Below are 21750 nucleotides of genomic sequence, written 5' to 3'. Positions count from 1 at the left end.
ATGAAAATTAAGGATTTTTCAAATTGTTGTGGACTTTGGCCTATGTTGAATAAAATAGTTGTTGATTGAACTAGTTGACGGATATATAAATCCCATTCGAATGTCAAGTGAATCGAATGAAAATTAAGGATTTTTCAAATTGTTGTGGACTTTGGCCTATGTTGAATAAAATAGTTGTTGATTGAACTAGTTGACGGATATATAAATCCCATTCGAATGTCAAGTGAATCGAATGAAAATTAAGGATTTTTCAAATTGTTGTGGACTTTGGCCTATGTTGAATAAAATAGTTGTTGATTGAACTAGTTGACGGATATATAAATCCCATTCGAATGTCAAGTGAATCGAATGAAAATTAAGGATTTTTCAAATTGTTGTGGACTTTGGCCTATGTTGAATAAAATAGTTGTTGATTGAACTAGTTGATGGATATATAAATCCCATTCGAATGTCAAGTGAATCGAATGAAAATTAAGGATTTTTCAAATTGTTGTGGACTTTGGCCTATGTTGAATAAAATAGTTGTTGATTGAACTAGTTGACGGATATATAAATCCCATTCGAATGTCAAGTGAATCGAATGAAAATTAAGGATTTTTCAAATTGTTGTGGACTTTGGCCTATGTTGAATAAAATAGTTGTTGATTGAACTAGTTGACGGATATATAAATCCCATTCGGATGTCAAGTGAATCGAATGAAAATTAAGGATTTTTCAAATTGTTGTGGACTTTGGCCTATGTTGAATAAAATAGTTGTTGATTGAACTAGTTGACGGATATATAAATCCCATTCGAATGTCAAGTGAATCGAATGAAAATTAAGGATTTTTCAAATTGTTGTGGACTTTGGCCTATGTTGAATAAAATAGTTGTTGATTGAACTAGTTGACGGATATATAAATCCCATTCGAATGTCAAGTGAATCGAATGAAAATTAAGTCAAATTGTTGTGGACTTTGGCCTATGTTGAATAAAATAGTTGTTGATTGAACTAGTTGACGGATATATAAATCCCATTCGAATGTCAAGTGAATCGAATGAAAATTAAGGATTTTTCAAATTGTTGTGGACTTTGGCCTATGTTGAATAAAATAGTTGTTGATTGAACTAGTTGACGGATATATAAATCCCATTCGAATGTCAAGTGAATCGAATGAAAATTAAGGATTTTTCAAATTGTTGTGGACTTTGGCCTATGTTGAATAAAATAGTTGTTGATTGAACTAGTTGACGGATATATAAATCCCATTCGAATGTCAAGTGAATCGAATGAAAATTAAGGAATTATTTCATTATTAACGATTAATGAAGTACTTATTTAATTAATTACATTTCTTATTAAATTACAGTAATTACATTACAGTAATTACCTGAGGTAATTACAGTAATTACAGTTCCGGTAATTACAGTAATTACAGTAATCATTACAGTAATTGCAGTAATCTTATTACAGTAATTACATTACATTAACTCAGGCACCTTTTGAGTAAGGAAGCTGATATTTGGACATGACACTGACCAAGTGATGTGGCTGTCAAGGAAAATATTGATTTATTGATTAATCATTTAATAAATTAACTCGTTGATTTATAAATGACTTATTTAATTAAAAGTCCTCAGAGATACATCTTCGGATGAAATACTTACAGATTGGTTATGCTATGAGCCAATTGATTAAGGAAAATATTTTGTGATGGCCATATTGGCAATTTCGTGGCCATATTCGTGGCAACTCAGTTAGTGCCACTGCACCTTTAAAATGCATCCCTGCGTTCATTTTTCGATAGATTGAGTTGAAATTTTGAACAATCGGATCTGGACTGTCGTTGTTAACGACTCTAGCACGCACTCGTCCAATCAGGATGGAGCGGTATGGTCCCCGGATCATCACTGCCCGCAGTGTTAATTAGTTTTACTTTTTTCTCTTGGTCATATAATTTTGAAGACATGCATGTCATGATAGAGGAAATGTTTGTTCTGTTGAACGGAATAAATGTTGTTTATTTGTGTGGGTGTGTATTTTTGTGTATTTTGGATATATTTTTCACAACTAATTCCAGTTAACATCCTGCAAAATTTGCTCGTTTGCTGGCCGAGTCGAAATTGCGTTGAGTTTCTATGGCATGCGCCATTAAAAGCGCTGTGTAATGGTTGAGCTCCCTTTATTTCGTTTTGGTCATGCGGATGAGCAAACAAAGTGACAAATGCTGCGGCTGGAGCAGTAGAAGCGATGTTTTTTAAATGGAAACGATGTAATGAGTAATTAAAAGTGGGAGGGGGCAACACCACGCATACCTCTTTTAAGGTGTGTATAAACCCTGGAATAAACGTGGGAGGGGGCAACACCACGCATACCTCTTTTAAGGTGTGTATAAACCCTGGAATATTTCAGCAATCAATACAATGCTGAAACTATGTAAGTTAAGTTAATGAGTAATTTAATGAGTAACTTAATGAGTAATTTAATGAGTAATTAAATGAGCAATTTAATGAGTAATTTAATAAGTAATTTAATGAGTAATTAAATGAGCAATTTAATAAGTAATTTAATGAGTAATTTAATAAGTAATTTAATGAGTAATTAAATGAGCAATTTAATGAGTAATTTAATGAGTAATTTAATGAGTAATTTAATGAGTAATTTAATGAGTAATTTAATAAGTAATTAAAAAAGTAATTTAATGAGGAATTTAATGAGGAATTAAAAGTGGGAGGGGGCAACACCACGCATACCTCTTTTAAGGTGTGTATAAACCCTGGAATAAACGTGGGAGGGGGCAACACCACGCATACCTCTTTTAAGGTGTGTATAAACCCTGGAATATTTCAGCAATCAATGCGATGCTGAAATGATGTAATTTACTGTGTAAGAGGGTCGATCTTGGGTTTGTTTGGGTTTGTTGTTTATTTTTGTGGGTGTGTATTTTTTGTGTATTTTGGATATATTTTCACGACTAATTCCAGTTAACATCCTGCAAAATTTGCTCGTTTTCTGGCCGAGTCGAAATTGCGTTGAGGTCCTATGGCATGCGCCATTAAAAGCGCTGTGTAATGGTTGAGCTCCCTTTATTTCGTTTTGGTCATGCGGACGAGCAGACAAAATGACGAATGCTGCGGCTGGAGCAGTGGAAGCGATTTTAGAATTGTTCAATGATTATTCGATATTGTTATGACTTATTGTCAATAGGTATACTAAGTGGCCATGAGGTAGCCTGTTGCTATGTACAGTTTTATTCTATTGTTGATTATACCACATAGCTGTGGTGATAAAGGAAATGTTCGTTTTAAATAGATGATTATGATAGGACCATGACTATAAAATCATGATGATTTATTATGAATGATATCATAGGGTTCAAATGCAGAATGCTGCATGAACTTGGGAAAGAACTTTCAAGCCCTATGGGATAAATTGGGTGTTACAAGCGATGGAGTTTCAAAATTTAGCATGATTGAAGGAATTTTACAGTCTTATTTCAGGAGTTTTACGAAATTTATATTGCCAAGAGATTTGGGTACTATTAAAAGAAAAATGATGAGATATTTTTCCCAAATAACTTTAATATCTGCCATCCATTTTGGCTGTCTCACGAATGAAGGATGAGTTGCCTTTAGTGGTTGCAAAGAAAATTTGTGGAGACCAGGCAAAATGGGGAAATATGTCAGATATGACCCTAGGACAGGACGGTGATTCATCAATTAACATGAGGTACGAACCAGAGGTGACGACCGATGAGATTCGATCTCAGTCAATGGATGGACCTGTCCTGACATCATTGGGGAAAGGGCTTATGCAAGGAGTCATCCAAAATGATTAATTTGATTTATTGATGAATATTGATGAATTAATTGAAATTGAATAATTGATTGAATTGTTAATTGATTGAATCTAATTGATTGAATTTAATTGAATAAATTTAACTGAATAAATTGAACTGAATAAATTGAATTGAATATATTGATTGTTTGATTGATGAAAATGCGGTCTCAAGAAAGAAGCTTTGATATCTTTGCGAGATATTATCAATATGGAGACAACCTGGGAAAATTGAGCAAGGTGGTGAGTTTATATACAGATATATATGTGCGGTTACCATTGTGTGATTTCCCCGTCAACAGAGCGGACACCTGAGGATTCACCCATTTCATACTGACCCTCCGGCTCATCTGCAAATACTGATCTGTGAGATTGGATTGTGCAAAAGCCACAGCTGAGGGAGATTCTCTGGAAATCACCGTGTGAACAGGTGGAGAGACCCTTCCTGGAGGTACGAGTGAAGCTTTAGAGGAACAAACTACAACACATCCAACGCTACTTTGATAAAAGGCAGAATGGGAAATGGAGCCTGCAAGAATACACAAGGACAACCAGAGATTCCACAAAAAGGTACTTGTACACATCATATGTACGACCGTTATGGTGCCGAAGCTATAAGGCAGGTCGAGAATTGGTATTTGTGGACAAAGGGACATGATGAGGAGTTTCCAAGAGATGGTACATTTGAGCGAAGTCGATTGGAAAGACTAGAACAAAGATTGAAAGCCAGAGAGAGACAGAATCTAACGGTAGACTGGCTTGCATTCCATCTTTGGGATGGTGAATCCAGACAACGGGAACAGCAAGAACGGATAACGGATCTAGAACTTAAAATAAAAAGGATATAGGATACAGTGGAGGAGACAAATGCACAACTGCCCTCGAAATTAGGAATGAAAGTGACAGTTGTCCCATCAGATTTCCAGTTGTCTCCCCAAAAAGGACGGTACAGAGAATTTTTTCGTGTTTCAGGAGATAACGAGAGATTGCAGTGGCAACTCAGGGATGTAGAGATGCAGCCCAGCAATACAAGTGCACAGGTGCACAGATCAGACAACGACAGAAACCGGTGTTTCAAGTGTGGACGGATGGGACATTGGAAAAGAGGATGTCCGTATACCAAAAGGAAGACAAGTTAATAGGGTAAACCAAGATCAAGGGTACCAGTGCTGACCGATACCTCAGACAATGATTAGGCCTTCATTGCGACAAATCCCAAATGACGATTGGCCTCAACAAATTAGATTACTGGACAAACATGAATAACTGTCGATGATTCTTGGGTCTGAAAAGTTTTCGGAGCAAGAATTATTCATTTTTTCTTTTGCTTGTAAGCAAATTAGTAATTAATTGATCACATGCCGAAATTGGATCTTTTATGTTGGGCACACAATTTTAAATTTACAAAGTTGGAACAATTGCTTTGCAAGTTTTTGAAACCAAGTGACAAGGGTCACATCATGATCAGGTGGGAATTTCGGACTAGTGTTCCGCATGATTGATAAGTCAGTGGTCGACTGACATGTAAATGGGTGTGTAGTCAAATTTGGATAAATTATTGTGGGAACTGAAAGGGTAATTTCAATGTGACATCATAGGGGTTTTCTAAGAATAAACTTTTTGGTCCATTTGTGTATTAGCATTTCTAAAATTGAAGGCCAAATTTTATGAAATTGAAATAAAATTGACACCCATCTTGATCGGTAAATAATGGTTCCAACGCAAACAAATACGCATAATGCATGTGTGTGTGTTTATGTGTGTCAATGTTAGTGTTTTTGTTTTTGTTGTTTTGTATATCAATCTTACAAGATTGTTGACACCGACAGTGTGCCTGTCTGGAAATGGATAGTTTTATGTGGATGGGATTGAATATCCAGAGAATCCGTAAAATAAAATAGAAATATAATTTGATTATGAACATCATCTCTTTTGTCAAGGGAAATGGAATATAAAGATTTGATGTGCTGGGTTATGAGCAGCCATTAATTAATAGTAAAATTGTGAGTAATTCTGGGATTCCATTTTTGATAGAATTTATATGAGAATAACATCTATTTATGGATATGAGCTTCATAAAAGGAAATGAGGGAGTACAAAATTATCCAAATTTGGGAGAGGTCTTACACTGACTTCCCAGAATACTCTGCTCATGGATTTATATATATATATATATACTTGAATTTTATCAGCATATAAATTGTGCTGCATGTATGGATGTGTATTAGGCATAGATGATATGGGAAAATAGTAAAGAAAATCTTGCTGATTTGAACTATTGTGAGTTTTAAAACGGAATGCATTGTGAATCTTAAACCAAGGGGCAGCCATGAACGCGCTGTTACGTTATTTATACTCAGAACGCGATGTCACGTGTACCTGCAACATATTTGTTAAACTCGCACACCTATATTGGCATACTGGTGTCAGTAGTACTCACTGGGTGCATAGAAATGGATGAGCAACAGTTAAGGGGGTTTAAAATAAAAACACTTACTTGGATATTTTCTACAAAAGTATGGGTTTCAATAAGTGGTAGCTGTACACATGGGATTCATCAAATTAAGTTTTGGAGTTCAAACAAAGTCACTGGTTAACAGATGGGAATGGATAGTAAATAAATTCTTCGATGCTGGGTAAATGAAGTGAGATATTACAAAGACTTATTAGAGCTATTGTTCTTCCTTGTAGCAGTGGGAGAAAATTTTTTTTAGATCCAACATAATGAATCTATAAATGAATGTGATAGGGATAATATCCTCAATTTGTACTAATTATTTGATTGTGGGTAAAGGAATTAATTTATCGTAGTGGATTGTTAACAAGCAGCCTGAAATGTCCTGAGAGTGTGCATCCATGTAATCAGAAATCCCAGATTTGTTTTTTACAAACAACATTTTGGTAGAGATCTTATGTGGACAAATACTTGCTTGGTAGATAAAAACGGTACTGCATGTTGGCAGCCACTTCGGTGGCCATTTAGGCCGAACAAATAGGGAAAAACTGTAATTGAATATGTAATTTACAGATGAGTATTTGGGAAGTAAAAAGGGAATTTATTGATTTGGGAGACATTTTTCGAAGGTTTATTAAAGTGTTGCAATATGACATTTGGCAAGGAAAATTATTGGATGGGAAAATTAGATCTGTTTATAAAATGAATTTGTTGACCCATTGAAGTTAATTCTTTGAATTGTTGTTTAATTAGCATTTTGAGTTCAAATTGGAAATAGTTTGGTAGAGCTTTGGTTAAAACCTTTGGTTGCAGTGTTTTGGAACAAATTGATAAACCGTAGGAGGTTGATAAGAATAGAAACAAATATGGACCTAAAATAGAAAGATTGTTATGATGATATGAATAATACCGAGATTAAAAGAATGAATCAAGTGATGTTGCAAATGAATAGTGAATACAGTAGAATTAAGATAATGGCATAACGACAATGTTATGAGTTGTGTCAATTACAATATCAGTGAACTCATATCACCACGAGTGACACACTGTTAGAAAAAAAAAAGAGGGAAAAGAAAAAGTGGAGAGGAATTATGGTAATAATACATTATGTTTAATTTGTTGGTTTGGGAAAATTGTTGTTGGGAATTAGGTATTCCCGTTTGTGATTGTAATCATATACAATGCTATTCTTAGTTTAGTAATAAAATACATACCTGATTGAATATTATTTGTGTGACGCATATAAATGAATATAACTTTTGTGGTAAGGAAAAACAACAAATTGTTGAATGTGAAACTGTCGGAAGATATACATGATTATGCTGCTTTCATGGTAAGATGTACCCTATCTGATTCAGTGTGTGCGGAAAGCAGATTCAGATGTGACTGAGCATAAGGATAAGACGAGATCACATTTTGGAGGGATTGCTAACGGAATTGGGAAGAAGTTCGAGAAAGAAAATTTGTGGCTAAAAAATGAAGTTAATCATGGCATACACCCTCTTTCTCAAAGAATGATGAAGACATTCTCCCGTGTAACTTGGAGATGAATGCTTACCTTCACCAAGGAAATTTATGTGACCATTTGCCTGGATCACACTGCAACATATGAAAGAAAGGCGATCACTTACTCTTGTTCGAAGGCTTCGAACATTCACCACATCAGAAGTTGCAGGATAACGACATTTTACCTGCAACCTCTGTGAAATGCGGGGACATATGTTATTACTTCACCAACGTCCGGGGAACCAGCATGGAGCTGCAAAAAAACGGCTGTGCCCTTGTCACAACAGCTGTGCACGATTCTGCTGGTTGCTCCTGGTAAGGACCATGAATGACCGGAACACCATGGTCCCAACATCATTGTGGATGCATCCGGCATCCCTGTTCCACATCTTGCTGGCCAATCAACGTCACACCAATACTTGCTGCCCACTCACAATGAGGGAGGAGGCAAGTCGACTACAACTGGGTGAAGGCCTTGTTCAGGAATTACTATGGTTTACAGCAAAAAGTGGCAAGAATGCTACAAGGAGAGCAGGGTCAGTCTATGACTCCGCAATGTTACCACAACAGCGAAATCCTACACGAAGTAGTGCAGGAGCTATGAAGACATTAGGAGAAAATGTTTCATACCAGGATTCAAACACAAGTGATCAGCCCTTCCTTTCAAACAAAGTCAACATTTGTGTGGAGGCAAACGTTTTTTGCCAGATGGTGCAGATGCTTTACAAAACTTGAAAATGAAGTGAAATTGTTGTATCTTGGTGATGGTGAAGTGTTGTTTTGAAAATATATTTGTGATGCAAATGCAATAGATTGAACGATATGGAAGGAGTCAATGACCAACGAAATGTTTTGTGATTCTTGCAGGATGACGGTGTATGCCCAAGGGAATTTGATTACCAAAGTGATTGATTATTTACTTATACTTGTAATGATGTTTACTTGTAGTGATTGATTGTTTACTTATATTGATGTTTAGATTAAGGGTTAATATAAACAAAAACAAAAAGATGAGGGAATTGTGGAAGTGTAACTCAGTGTAACTTATTAATTGGCACTGGTAACTTATTAATTAACACTGGTAACGAAGCAGATACATTTTACCTGCAAACTCTGTGAAAGACGAGTTCGTAAATGAGTGTCAGGAATGTGCCCGAACATGATAATCTCTTGTCCACCTGGTCACAGCCCCTGGCTGAAGCACCCCCCTATCGTTTGGTAAACGGAACTCACAGCAGGAGGGGAGCGAGCTGATGCCAGGACTTGGTGCATGCATGACCTCGGGGCATTAGCGGAGAAAGGATTAACGTTCAGCGGACAGGGGATTAAGTCCAGTTTGTCCATATAAACGAGAGCAAACGTTGAGTAAAAAGAACTTGTGAGCAGAAGCTCTGACCGACGGGAGTGGCGGAGGAACATCGGCCGAACGAGAAGGACCATGCGAAAAGAGTTAACCTGGTCCATTGAATTAAGCGGTATCATTTGGTAATTGGAATGAAGTGAATAACCAGTTAATAAACCAGACCTTTTGTAAAACCTGTGTCCGGTCATTGGAGTCTTGAGTCTCAGCTACAAATTCCCCTACACCAACCAGGCTGAGATATGCTCTCTACTGAGTGCCGTTCTGGTTCAATCTTGGTGCAGATATGTATAATAATGTAAAGATTAAATGATTCGATTTTGGGGTCCTGAGGTCAAAGGCAAATGGTAAGAGGTCATGTCAGGTAAAAATATGATTACTTGTGAACAGCTGAAGGGATCTAAATTAAAACTTGGTGCAAGTATTATAACGATGTAATAATGTGGGCGGAGGCATATCGGTCGACTTTGTGACGTCGAAGAGTGTTGTTCGAGTTAACTATACAGTGAGAGGTTTTTTTTTTGTTTTTTTTTTGTATACAAAGTCGAGGCTCGTGTAAGAGCTAACACATTAAACACAAAAAAGACAAACAGACACACAAAACATAAAATGAAGGGAGCGGGAGACAAGTGGGGCAGAGAGAGGGAAACACACAAACAAAACAGTAGAGAGCAGGGACATCGGGAGATCTCTGGAAGGGAGAGGGCTGGAGGTTGTTGGAGAGGGGGGGGGGGGGGGGGCGCGAGTGGTACACAGAATATAACAAATGGACATTGCTAGGAATTTCCGGAATGAAGTCGGAGATTCAAAGAGGTGGATTTGGGATGTATTAGTAGAAAAGATCAAGATTTTGGATGGGGGAAGATAAGAGATGGTGGTGAACAGCTGTTTCAATGAAAGATACGCTCATTTTACCCCACAAAAAACAGTCACATACACACACACACACACACACACACACACACACACACACACACACACACACACACACACACACACACACACACACACATAAACACAGCCATACACACACACACAGGCACACACATAAACGTGTACACACACACACACACACACACACACACAGACACACACATAAACACACACATACACACATAAACACACACACACACACACACATGCATACATACACTGTGTCTGCCGTGCCTGTGGGTGTCTGTCTGCCAAGCCGGTCTGTCTGTGTCTTCTGTCTCTGTTGCGCCGGTCTGTCTCTGTTGCGCCGTTCTGTATGTTGCGGCGGTCTGTGTCTGTGTCTGTGTCTGCCGTGCGAGTCTGTGTATGTGTCTGTCGATCCGTGCCAGTCTGTGTATGTGTCTGTCGATCCGTGCCAGTCTGTGTCTGTCTCTTGACACAGGTGTGTGTTTGTCTCTGCCGCGCCAAGCGAACAACACTCAGCCTCCCATGCACACATCTCCCATCCAAGCACAAACCGAGTTTCTTAGATGACAGGATTATGTGTGTTATACATGTACATGCATTTAAACACAACAAGCGTTACGCCTCGGTCCCCCGTCGGTGAAGTGATGTGAGTTGACAAAGTGGAAGACGCAGAAAACATGCTATGATATGATATTTCGCTCACAAGGTTCAGACGTACATGGAGGCGGCCATCTTGGATTTTGACGTGGCGACCCAATTTTCAATAGGTGCTTTGAATTTTGCAGCGGGGGAGGTTTTAAATTCCGTCATAGGCGTTCTAGCAAGACCTTAAAACATTTTTCTGCCAGTGTACGAAATATGGTATCAAGTGGAGGGAGCTTTTGTAGCGGAAAAAGGTAAACCGACAGCCTTATAGCGAGAGATGCCTGCTTTCTGTGATGTCCAGTTTGCTTTGGAAAACGACTTTGGAGTGCAGTTGTTTGGAAAACCCAATTTATAGCCGATGGGATTTTGCTCCGATTGAAACATTCTCACTACGTCGGTGTGCTCCGGGGTTAACTCAATGAATTATAATGGTTTATCTGTGGAAAAGGTTCATAGGACATGGTGGTTCCTAAATGGTTACAACGTGTGTGGAGCGGGGACCGTTCATGTGACCATGTACATATGCATGTTGTGAGAGTTCATTTCAGCTTCCACTATCCTGTCCGTCAACCTTTGGTAATATTGCGGAAGGTTAGTCAAGGAAAGCAAAACATATAAGGACAAAAGACAACGTTGTGGAATCCAAACTTTATATCTCACAACACCATTACCATCATGACATATATACAGTGCATTCAGAAAGTATTCAGACCCCTTCACTTTTTTCACATTTTGTTATGTTTCAGCCTTATGCTGAGATCGTTTAAATTCATTTTTTCCCTCATCAATCTACACTCGATACCCCATAATGACAAAGAGAAAACAGGATTTTAGAAAGTTTTGTAAATTTATTAAAAAGAAAAAACTGAAATATCACATTTACATAAGTATTCAGACCCTTTGCTATGACACTTGAAATTTAGCTCAGGTGCCTCCCATTTCTCTTGGTCATCTTTGAGATGTTTCTACACCTTCATTGGAGTCCACCTGTGGTAAATTCAATTGATTGGACATGATTTGGAAAGGCACACACGTGTCTATCTATATAAGGTCTCACAGCTGACAATGCATATCAGAGCAAAATCCAAGCTATGAGGTCGAAGGAACTGCCTGCAGAGCTCAGAGACAGAATTGTGTCGAGGCACAGATCTGGGGAAGCCTACAAAAACAATTCTGCTGCATTGAAGGTTCCCAAGAGCACAGTGGCCTCCATAATTCTTAAATGGAAGAAGTTTGGAACAACCAGGACTCTTCCTAGAGCTGGCTGCCCGGCCAAACTGAGCAATCGGGGGAGAAGGGCCTTGGTAAGAGAGGTGACCAAGATCCCGATGGTCACTCTGGCCGAGCTCCATAGATCCTGTGTGGAGATGGGAGAAACTTCCAGAAGGACAACCATCACTGCAACGCTCCACCGATCTGGGCTTTATGGCAGCGTGGCCAGACAGAAGCCTCTCCTCAGTGAGAGACACATGAAAGCCCGTTTGGAATTTGCAAAAAAGCACCTAAGGGACTCTCAGACTGTGAGAAACAAGATTCTGAGCTAAATTTCAAGTGTCATAGCAAAGGGTATGAATACTTATGTGAATGTGATATTTCAGTTTTTTCTCTTTGATAAATTTGCAAAACTTTCTAAAATCCTGTTTTCTCTTTGTTATTATGGGGTATTGAGTGGAGATTGATGAGGGAAAAAATGAATTTAAACGATTTCAGCATAAGGCTGAAACATAACAAAATGTGAAAAAAGTGAAGGGGTCTGAATACTTTCTGAATGCACTGTATATTGCCTTCAATTAAAGTACCTTAAATATATTATCATTATTTTGGATTCTTACCTTGTGAGGGAGAACCATTTGTAGGTTCAGGTTCCACCTTCACCACCACAATAGAAGATTCTGTCAAGAAACAAAACATGCTTCAAACAAAGTAAAGAGTAATAAAATAAAGATTTGAATAAACACATTACATTAAAGAGCAAATACATCTACTCATGTGCAGCTTCATGCACATAGAAGGGGAAAAGGGATACGTGTTAACACCGTCGGTACTCAAATGAACAAGTATGTAATATATAGATATTGCTGACATTTAATTTATTCTTGTAAAATTGTTATTGTGACATCATTTCCACCTTGAATAAACAGTCACATCTTAATTTATAAATAAACATTGCAGTCAAAATCGTTAGATTAATTGGCACACGGACAGAGTGCTCCATGATGCACAACCCTCCGTCTTGGTGGACCAGCAGGAGAAAACTTTACCAGCTCCATCACCATGATAAACATTGTGTGGGCTGAGAGCGCTTCCCTGTCCCCAAACCGACGTTGACACTGAACTCCTACTTGGTGTGCAGTTTTACAAGCCGATGAGATAAAATACAGACATCGAGTTCAAAGCAGAATGAAGAAATGACGCAAGGGTTTCCATCCGTGACATTGGCGGATTCCCCATTTGCAGTTTCGCCATTCACTGGATACAGCAACATTCGCACCGAGTACGTTTTTTGTCCAAGTCCTTCACGAACCTACTGTCAATACCTGACGTTCGACTGAAGGTGGCACAGGAATGTGGAATTTATTGGTTCATCGTTTGACATTCGCCGTTATATGTTACTCAAGTCATTCACGAACCTGCCGTCAAGGCCTGAAGTCAAATAATTTTTAATACATTATTTGCTAACTGGTATCCCCACCCACGGCATACTATCCTCTTCAACTAAAGTATCAAACGAGCCCTTCTACACCGTCGTTAGACTATCGGCCTTGTTTAAAACATTGCCCAAAACACATCTTTTTAGGAAACACAACATTAAAATTCCTGCGTTACTGTTCTACGTGGTGGTCTAGATCTTGTGACCCCCATTTAATTTTTGAAAACGTAATATTTTTGTATACCAAATAGGTGTGTAATGTAATGTAAGAAGTATAAAAATGGCATAAATAAACTTTACTAACAGGCTAACGTTATTGTACACTACCGGTCAAAAGTTTTAGAACACTTTTAGTTTTAGAACAATGGAATACTGCTCTCCCCTCTGGGCTGGTGCTCCTGCCTCACACCTAGCTCGTCTTCACGCTGTTGAAACCAAAGCTTTCAGAATCATTGGAATCTCCCACGATGAAGCTAACTCCAAGGGCCTCTCACTCACTCACAGCAGGCAGGTTGGTGGTCTTTCTGTCTTCTACCGACTCCTCTCCGGCCTTGCTCCCCCAGCCCTCTTTGTGCTCTATCCCGCAAATATTCCTACAGGTCGCACAAGATCTGCCTGCAACCCTCTTATGGTTAAACTGCCAAAATCAAGACTCTCTGCTCACCTTCACTCCTTCATTCCTCTTTTCTCCCGCCTCTGGAACAAACTCCCTCACCCTCTTCAATCCCACTCCACCCTCCAGGTCTTTAAAACGGCTGTTCACCACCATCTCTTATCTTCCCCCATCCAAAACCTTGATCTTTTCTACCCCCGCTAATTTCACCCCAATTCCACTTTTTTGAAATTCCAACTTCTGTCCTGGAAGTCCTTGGTGTCCTTGTGCTTTATACTTCTCCCACCCCCCAGGGAATGTTGACCCATTACTTGTTCCCTGAAGAAGGCCTTTTTTTTTTACAATATCACTGTGCAATTTATATTATTTTCCCGTTCTTGCTAACCTAAACTCTTTTTTTTTAACCTCGAGCAGTTTACTGCTTACCTTTCTACCATTTCAGGTTATTCACTGGACATTAAACTGCGTAAATTTCAATAAAAACTGGAAAAATTGGTGTTCTAAAACTTTTGACCGGTAGTGGAAATCCGATCAGAGTACCCATCCCCTGGGTGGGTCGAGTTTGCGCATCACTTTCTGAAAAACAGTACAGTCTGTGTTTTGCAAGAAGACTACAGATGTTTGCATGGTGTGCGCTTAAAAGGTACAGATGTTTGCATGGTGTGCGCTTAAAAGGTACAGATGTTTGCATGGTGTGCTCTTAAGAGGTACAGATGTTTTCATGGTGTGTGCTTAAAAGGTACAGATGTTTGCATGGTGTGCGCTTAAGAGGTACAGATGTTTTCATGGTGTGCGCTTAAAAGGTACAGATGTTTGCATGGTGTGCGCTTAAAAGGTACAGATGTTTTCATGGTGTGTGCTTAAAAGGTACAGATGTTTTCATGGTGTGTGCTTAAAAGGTACAGATGTTTTCATGGTGTGTGCTTAAAAGGTACAGATGTTTTCATGGTGTGCGCTTAAAAGGTACAGATGTTTTCATGGTGTGCGCTTAAAAGGTACAGATGTTTTCATGGTGTGCGCTTAAAAGGTACAGATGCTTGCATGGTGTGCGCTTAAAAGGTACAGATGCTTGCATGGTGTGCGCTTAAAAGGTACAGATGCTTGCATGGTGTGCGCTTAAAAGGTACAGATGTTTGCATGGTGTGCGCTTAAAAGGTACAGATGCTTGCATGGTGTGCGCTTAAAAGGTACAGATGTTTTCATGGTGTGCGCTTAAAAGGTCCAGATGCTTGCATGGTGTGCGCTTAAAAGGTACAGATGTTTTCATGGTGTGCGCTTAAAAGGTACAGATGTTTTCATGGTGTGTGCTTAAAAGGTACAGATGTTTTCATGGTGTGCGCTTAAAAGGTACAGATGCTTGCATGGTGTGCGCTTAAAAGGTACAGATGCTTGCATGGTGTGCGCTTAAAAGGTACAGATGCTTGCATGGTGTGCGCTTAAAAGGTACAGATGCTTGCATGGTGTGCGCTTAAAAGATACAGATGCTTTCATGGTGTGCGCTTAAAAGGTACAGATGCTTGCATGGTGTGTGCTTAAAAGGTACAGATGCTTGCATGGTGTGCGCTTAAAAGGTACAGATGTTTTCATGGTGTGCGCTTAAAAGGTCCAGATGCTTGCATGGTGTGCGCTTAAAAGGTACAGATGTTTTCATGGTGTGCGCTTAAAAGGTACAGATGTTTGCATGGTGTGTGCTTAAAAGGTACAGATGTTTTCATGGTGTGTGCTTAAAAGGTACAGATGTTTTCATGGTGTGCGCTTAAAAGGTACAGATGCTTTCATGGTGTGTGCTTAAAAGGTATAGATGCTTTCATGGTGTGCGCTTAAAAGGTACAGATGCTTGCATGGTGTGCGCTTAAAAGGTACAGATGCTTGCATGGTGTGCGCTTAAAAGGTACAGATGTTTTCATGGTGTGCACTTAAAAGGTACAGATGTTTTCATGGTGTGCGCTTAAAAGGTACAGATGCTTGTATGGTGTGCGCTTAAAAGGTACAGATGCTTGCATGGTGTGTGCTTAAAAGGTACAGATGCTTGCATGGTGTGCGCTTAAAAGGTACAGATGTTTGCATGGTGTGCGCTTAAAAGGTACAGATGTTTGCATGGTGTGCGCTTAAAAGGTACAGATGCTTGCATGGTGTGTGCTTAAAAGGTACAGATGCTTGCATGGTGTGTGCTTAAAAGGTACAGATGTTTGCATGGTGTGTGCTAAAAAAGGTTCTCGGTGGACTAAAGGTCTAAAGCGAACGTTCCCATCGTAGTTAATGTAAAAGGGGTCAAAAGGATCTAATCTCTCAAGCGTGTAAAAAGGGTAGAAAAACGTCCAAGTGGTCTAAAGCTCTCAATGGTCAAGGGTCCAAGCTGTCTTATCTGTCTGAAGGATGTTAGGGGTCAAAATGGTGTTAAGGTCTAGGGGATCTAAACGGACTTATGGGGTGTAACGGTATAAAGGGTGAAGGGAAACAAAGTGTCTACAGGGTCTTGAAGGTAAAAGGGGTCCAAAGGGTCTTAAAGGTTTTAAAATTAAAAGGGGTCTTCAGGGGTCCCAATGGGTCTAAAAGATCTTCAGGATATTTGGGGGTCTTTAACGTCCCTAGGGGTCTTTTGGGTCCTCAGGGTGTTTTTCATTCTCTGGCTTTTTTGGGTTCCTCTGGGTCTTTGGGTCTTTTGTGTCCTCAGGGTCATTTGGGTATGTTGGGTCCTCAGGGAGTGGTTATCTGTTTATCATCTGTTTACACAGGATGATTCGACATCTCGTCCGATGAGAAACTTTACAAAACATTTACACTTACAGGTTCAGTTGAACAAATTAATGAGAAAAGGTAAATCATGCGGTGTATAAACTTCACATTATTATTCACCTGGAAGAGAGAACCACGTACCTTTTCCCAGGTGTGGCTCATCCCCTCCAATAGGAAGGTTCTGAACGTCCAGGATCTTGAACACACAGATCTCATCAACCCCTCCTGGACCCCCTCTCTTCCCTCCATCAGAGCTCCACTTGGAGTCCGAGGATCGCGGATCGGGGGCAAAGCTCGGGGGGTCTCGGTTCACGACCCCCAGCAGGGAGTCCATGAGGGGGGAGAAGAACAAACCACGACAATCTCTCCTTGTTGGTCCAACCAGCTCTCAATGGGACAAACTTCCCCAAGACCCAAATCGTGAACACACGTGGATATGGACCGGAAGTAAGGTAGGATGCAAAGGTAACCATTCCTCAATACCTTTTCATTTATTTACACAATCACTCTTTATCACACACCTGATGGATCTCTCATAAAAGTTACTCTTCTTCTTCACATTTTAATAATTTTCTTCCCTCAGTAAAGTAAATGTTTTTTTCAGATCCACACCGATTCAGGTGCGACACAATCATATTTATTTAATACGTAGGGTACACAGATTGGCGGGAGTTTACACCCCTGCCCTGACGAACTCTCCCTTCCGGCACTACACGTACACCTTGTTAATTCATGTTAACTTGTTTTTAAACGAAGTTCACGTTCGCACTTTCTCTCCATAATTAAGTAAAGGGGTAAAGACTGAGGTAACGCCTTCGGCTGAGGCAAAGACCGAGCCTGAGGTAACTTGACCGAGCCTGAGGTAACTTGACCGAGCCTGAGGTAAAGCCTAAGGCACCCAAATTATATGACGACAGGACGGAAAGCACAACAACTCCCTGTTGGGACGGGATGTGGTGCTGAGGTGTCGTCCAGCAGACAGCGCTCTCCTCAGGTTAACGTGAGGCGGTCGGTCTCCTTGTTTGGGTACCTGGAATGTCCTCACCCGTCCGTCTCTGCAGTCATTTGCCCTCCCCAATGACACGTGACCATTGACCAGCGTCGCAGGACCAGTCTTGATGACAGAACTGAGGTGTTCAGGAAGCTGAGGAGTAAAACTTTCGCTGATGGCGGGAAATGTGTGAGGAACCTGTGGAACGGTAGACCATCACCTGTGATTCTTGTCCAACCTACAAACGTCCTCATTCTCGTCCTGAAAGGTGTACTGATCCATTCTCAAAATGCGTCCACTTGGAGATGGTGCTCGAGTACAGTTATGTGAAAGGTAAGACGGAGGAGTTATTACATGTCAAAACAATATCTCACTTACGTTACAATCCACCTTTATAAATACCTTTGGCTTACAGGAAAACAATCTACCTGTGGGCAGCTCACATCTACAAAAACTCTTCGTGTTTTCGACATACTTACCTGGCTCCAAACCTGCGAGCTTGGAATCTTTCTTGGCTCCAAACCTGCGTGTTACCTGGCTCTAAACCTGCGAGCTTGGCATCTTTCCTGGCTCCAAACCGACAAGCCTGGCGTCTCACCTGGGAACAGCGAACCATGGTACCTATCTATGCCTTGAGGCTGAATAAAGCTGTTTTTCAGCCTCTGCATGTCATCAGTGTGAATGTGTAGTCGATGTGAAAGCATATCAACATCTATCAGTCAATATCTATATCTATCCATCCATATCAACATCTATCCATGTCTATCTGTCAATATCTATATCTGTACCCATATCTATCCATCCATATCTATACCCCTCCACATCAATTTGTCAATATCTACATCTTTACCCATATCTATCCATCCATATCTATACCCCTCCACATCTATTTGTCAATATCTGTATCTATACCGCTCCACATCTATATCTATACCCATATCTATCCATCTATATCAACATCTATCCACATCTATCTGTCAATATCTATATCTTTACCCATATCTATCCATCCATATCTATACCCCTCCACATCTATCTGTCAATATCTATATCTATACCCATATCTATCCATCTATATCAACATCTATCCACATCTATCTGTCAATATCTATATCTATACCCATATCTATCCATCCATATCTATACCCCTCCACATCTATTTGTCAATATTTATATCTATACCCATATCTATCCATCCACATCTATACCCCTCCACATCAATTTGTCAATATCTATATCTATACCCATATCTATCCATCCACATCTATACCCCTCCACATCTATTTGTCAATATCTATATCTATACCCATATCTATCCATCCATATCTATACCCCTCCACATCTATTTGTCAATATCTATATCTATACCGCTCCACATCTATCCACATCTATCTGTCAATATCTATATCTATACCCATATCTATCCATCCATATCTATACCCCTCCACATCTATTTGTCAATATCTATATCGATACCGCTCCACATCTATCCACATCTATCTGTTAATATCTATATCTATACCCATATCTATTCATCCATATCTATACCGCTCCACATCTATCTGTCAATATCTATACCCATATCTATCCATATATATATCAACATCTATCCACATCTATCTGTCAATATCTATATCTATACCCATATCTATCCATCCATATATATACCCCTCCACATCAATTTGTCAATATCTATATCTATACCCATATCTATCCATCCATATATATACCCCTCCACATCAATTTGTCAATATCTATATCTATACCCATATCTATCCATCCATATCTATACCCCTCCACATCTATTTGTCAATTTTATTTTTATTTTTTTTGTATACAGAGTCGAGGCTCATGAAAGAGCTAACATTTATCAAACAAACAAATCAAACAAACAAAGTATATAAAAAGGGGAGCGGTCGACAAGATGGGGAGAGAAGGGGAGGAAGCACACAAACACAACATTTGAGAGCAGGGACATCGGGAGATGTGTGGGAGAGAGAGGGCCTGGGGGGAGGCAGGATAGGTATAAAACGCAAGGACACCAAGGACACCAAGGACTTCCAGGAAAGAAGACAAAAGTCACCTCAAAAAAGTGGATTTGGGGTGAAATTAGCGGGGGTAGAAAAGATCAAGGTTTTGGATTGGGGAAGATTAAGAGATGGTGGTGAACAGCTGTTTTAAAGACCTGGAGGGAGGAGTGGGATTGAAGAGACTGAGGGAGTTTGTTCTCGAGGTGGGAGAAAACAGCAATGAAGGAGTGAAGGTGAGCATAGAGTCTTGATTTTGGCAGTTTAACCATAAGAGGGTTGCAGGCAGATCTTGTGCGACCTGGAGGAATATTTGGGGGACAGAGCACAGAGAGAGCTGGGGGAGCAAGGCCGGAGAGGAGTCGGTAGAAGACGGAAAGACCACCAACCTGCCTGCGGTGAGTAAGTGAAAGGCCCTCGGAGATAGCGTCATCGCAGGAGATTCCAATGATTCTGAACGCTTTGGTTTCAACAGCGTGAAGACGAGCTCGGTGTGAGGCAGGAGCACCAGCCCAGAGGGGAGAGCAGTACTCCATTGAGCTGCGGATGAAAGCCTTGTATGTGGTGGGGAGCTCAGGTGTGCCAAGGAAGGACTTCGCACGACGGAGGATGCCCAGTCGGTGACTGGCTTTGGAGGCCAGCTTGGAAATGTGGTTTTCCCAGGAAAGATCATGGCAGATAGCGAGACCCAAAAGCTTGAGTGACAGAACTTCTTGGAGAGGATTATTCAGAAAGGAGATGGGAGGGTTGTCCAGTCGATCTTTTCGGAGAGACATCGCAAGAGTGTGAGATTTGTCAGGATTGAAACACATGTTCCACTTGTTTGACCAGTCTGTGATTTTGTCCAGGTCTGCAGCCGATCTGAGGGATGAGGAATGGAGCGGAGGAGAGTGGAGTCATCAGCAAAGAGATAGAGAGGATTTTCAAGAGAGTCAGAGAGATCATTGATGAAGACCAGAAAAAGCACAGGGCCCACAACACTGCCTTGGGGAACTCCAGCCTGAACAGGAAGAGGAGATGAGAGAAACCCATTCAGGGCCCCACGTTGACTACGACGAGAGAGGAAGTCCGCCAGCCATGCGTGGAGATTTCCATGGATACCAAAGGAGGAGAGTTTGGTGAGCAGAGCGGGGTGCCAGACCGTATCGAAGGCACGTGATATGTCGAGGGAGACAGCTCTAATTTCCTGTTTGGCATTGAGGACCTCCATCCATTGTTGAGACAGCAGAAGCAGCATGTCCAGAGTAGTGACCTGGTCTGAAACCAAATTGATGATCAGAGATCTATACCGATCAATATCTATATCTATACCGCTCCACATCTATCCACATCTATCTGTCAATATCTATATCTACACCCATATCTATCCATCCATATCTATACCCCTCCACATCTATTTGTCAATATCTATATCGATACCGCTCAACATCTATCCACATCTATCTGTCAATATCTATATCTATACCCATATCTATCCATCCATATCTATACCGTTCCACATCTATCTGGCAATATCTATATCTATACCTATATCTATCCATCCATATCTATACCCCTCCACATCTATCTGGCAATATCTATATCTATACCCATATCTATACCGCTCCACATATATCTGTCAATATCTATATCTATCCATCTATATCTATACCCCTCCACATATATGTCAATATCTACATCTGTACTCTATACCGCTCCACATATATCTGTCAATATCTATATCTATCCATCCATATCTATACCCCTGAACATCTATCTGTCAATATCTATCTATATCTTTCCCCATATCTATCCATCTATATCTATACCCATCCACATCAATCTGTCAATATCTATATCTTTCCCCATATCTATCTATCCATATCTAAACCCCTCCACATCAATCTGTCAATATTTATATTGTTACAGATCGCGGACAGATGTTATAGACCGAGCGGTGGTGTAAGACCGCGACCTAACAAAACTCACCCGATTCACCCAGACTTTGGCCGTATCGCACCGTAGCTGCCCAATGAGGGGAAAAGACAAAAACGACGAATGCAAAGAGGA

At 40.1% G+C, this 21750-nt stretch overlaps 2 protein-coding genes across 4 annotated transcripts in view; one reads left to right on the top strand and one right to left on the bottom strand.

The window, feature by feature from the left end:
* LOC137414721 (uncharacterized) overlaps positions 1-17017 on the bottom strand; it is a 29401-nt gene extending 12384 nt beyond the window's left edge. The window contains exons 1-2 of the mRNA XM_078777268.1: positions 16825-17017; positions 12517-12576 (exon numbers count right to left, since the gene is read on the bottom strand). Coding sequence (XP_078633394.1) covers positions 12517-12576; positions 16825-17017 — 253 coding nt within the window. The remainder of the gene's footprint in view (positions 1-12516; positions 12577-16824) is intronic.
* The window catches only part of LOC144892234 (uncharacterized), a 32891-nt gene continuing 27996 nt past the window's right edge, over positions 16856-21750 (top strand). The window contains exons 1-3 of one of the 3 annotated variants that reach the window (XM_078777824.1): positions 16856-17148; positions 17943-18007; positions 18113-18291. In XM_078777824.1, coding sequence (XP_078633950.1) covers positions 17141-17148; positions 17943-18007; positions 18113-18291 — 252 coding nt within the window. In that variant the 5' untranslated portion in view covers positions 16856-17140. Of the gene's footprint in view, positions 17149-17942; positions 18008-18089; positions 18292-21750 lie in introns of all 3 variants that reach the window. The other 2 variants (XM_078777826.1, XM_078777825.1) reach the window with 2 other exon arrangements.

This window comes from Myxine glutinosa, chromosome 5, assembly GCF_964187855.1.
Source record: "Myxine glutinosa chromosome 5, kmMyxGlut1.1, whole genome shotgun sequence".
Lineage (NCBI taxonomy): Eukaryota > Metazoa > Chordata > Myxini > Myxiniformes > Myxinidae > Myxine > Myxine glutinosa.
Note: the sequence above shows the minus strand (reverse complement) of the source record. Positions and strands in the feature narration are given on the sequence as shown.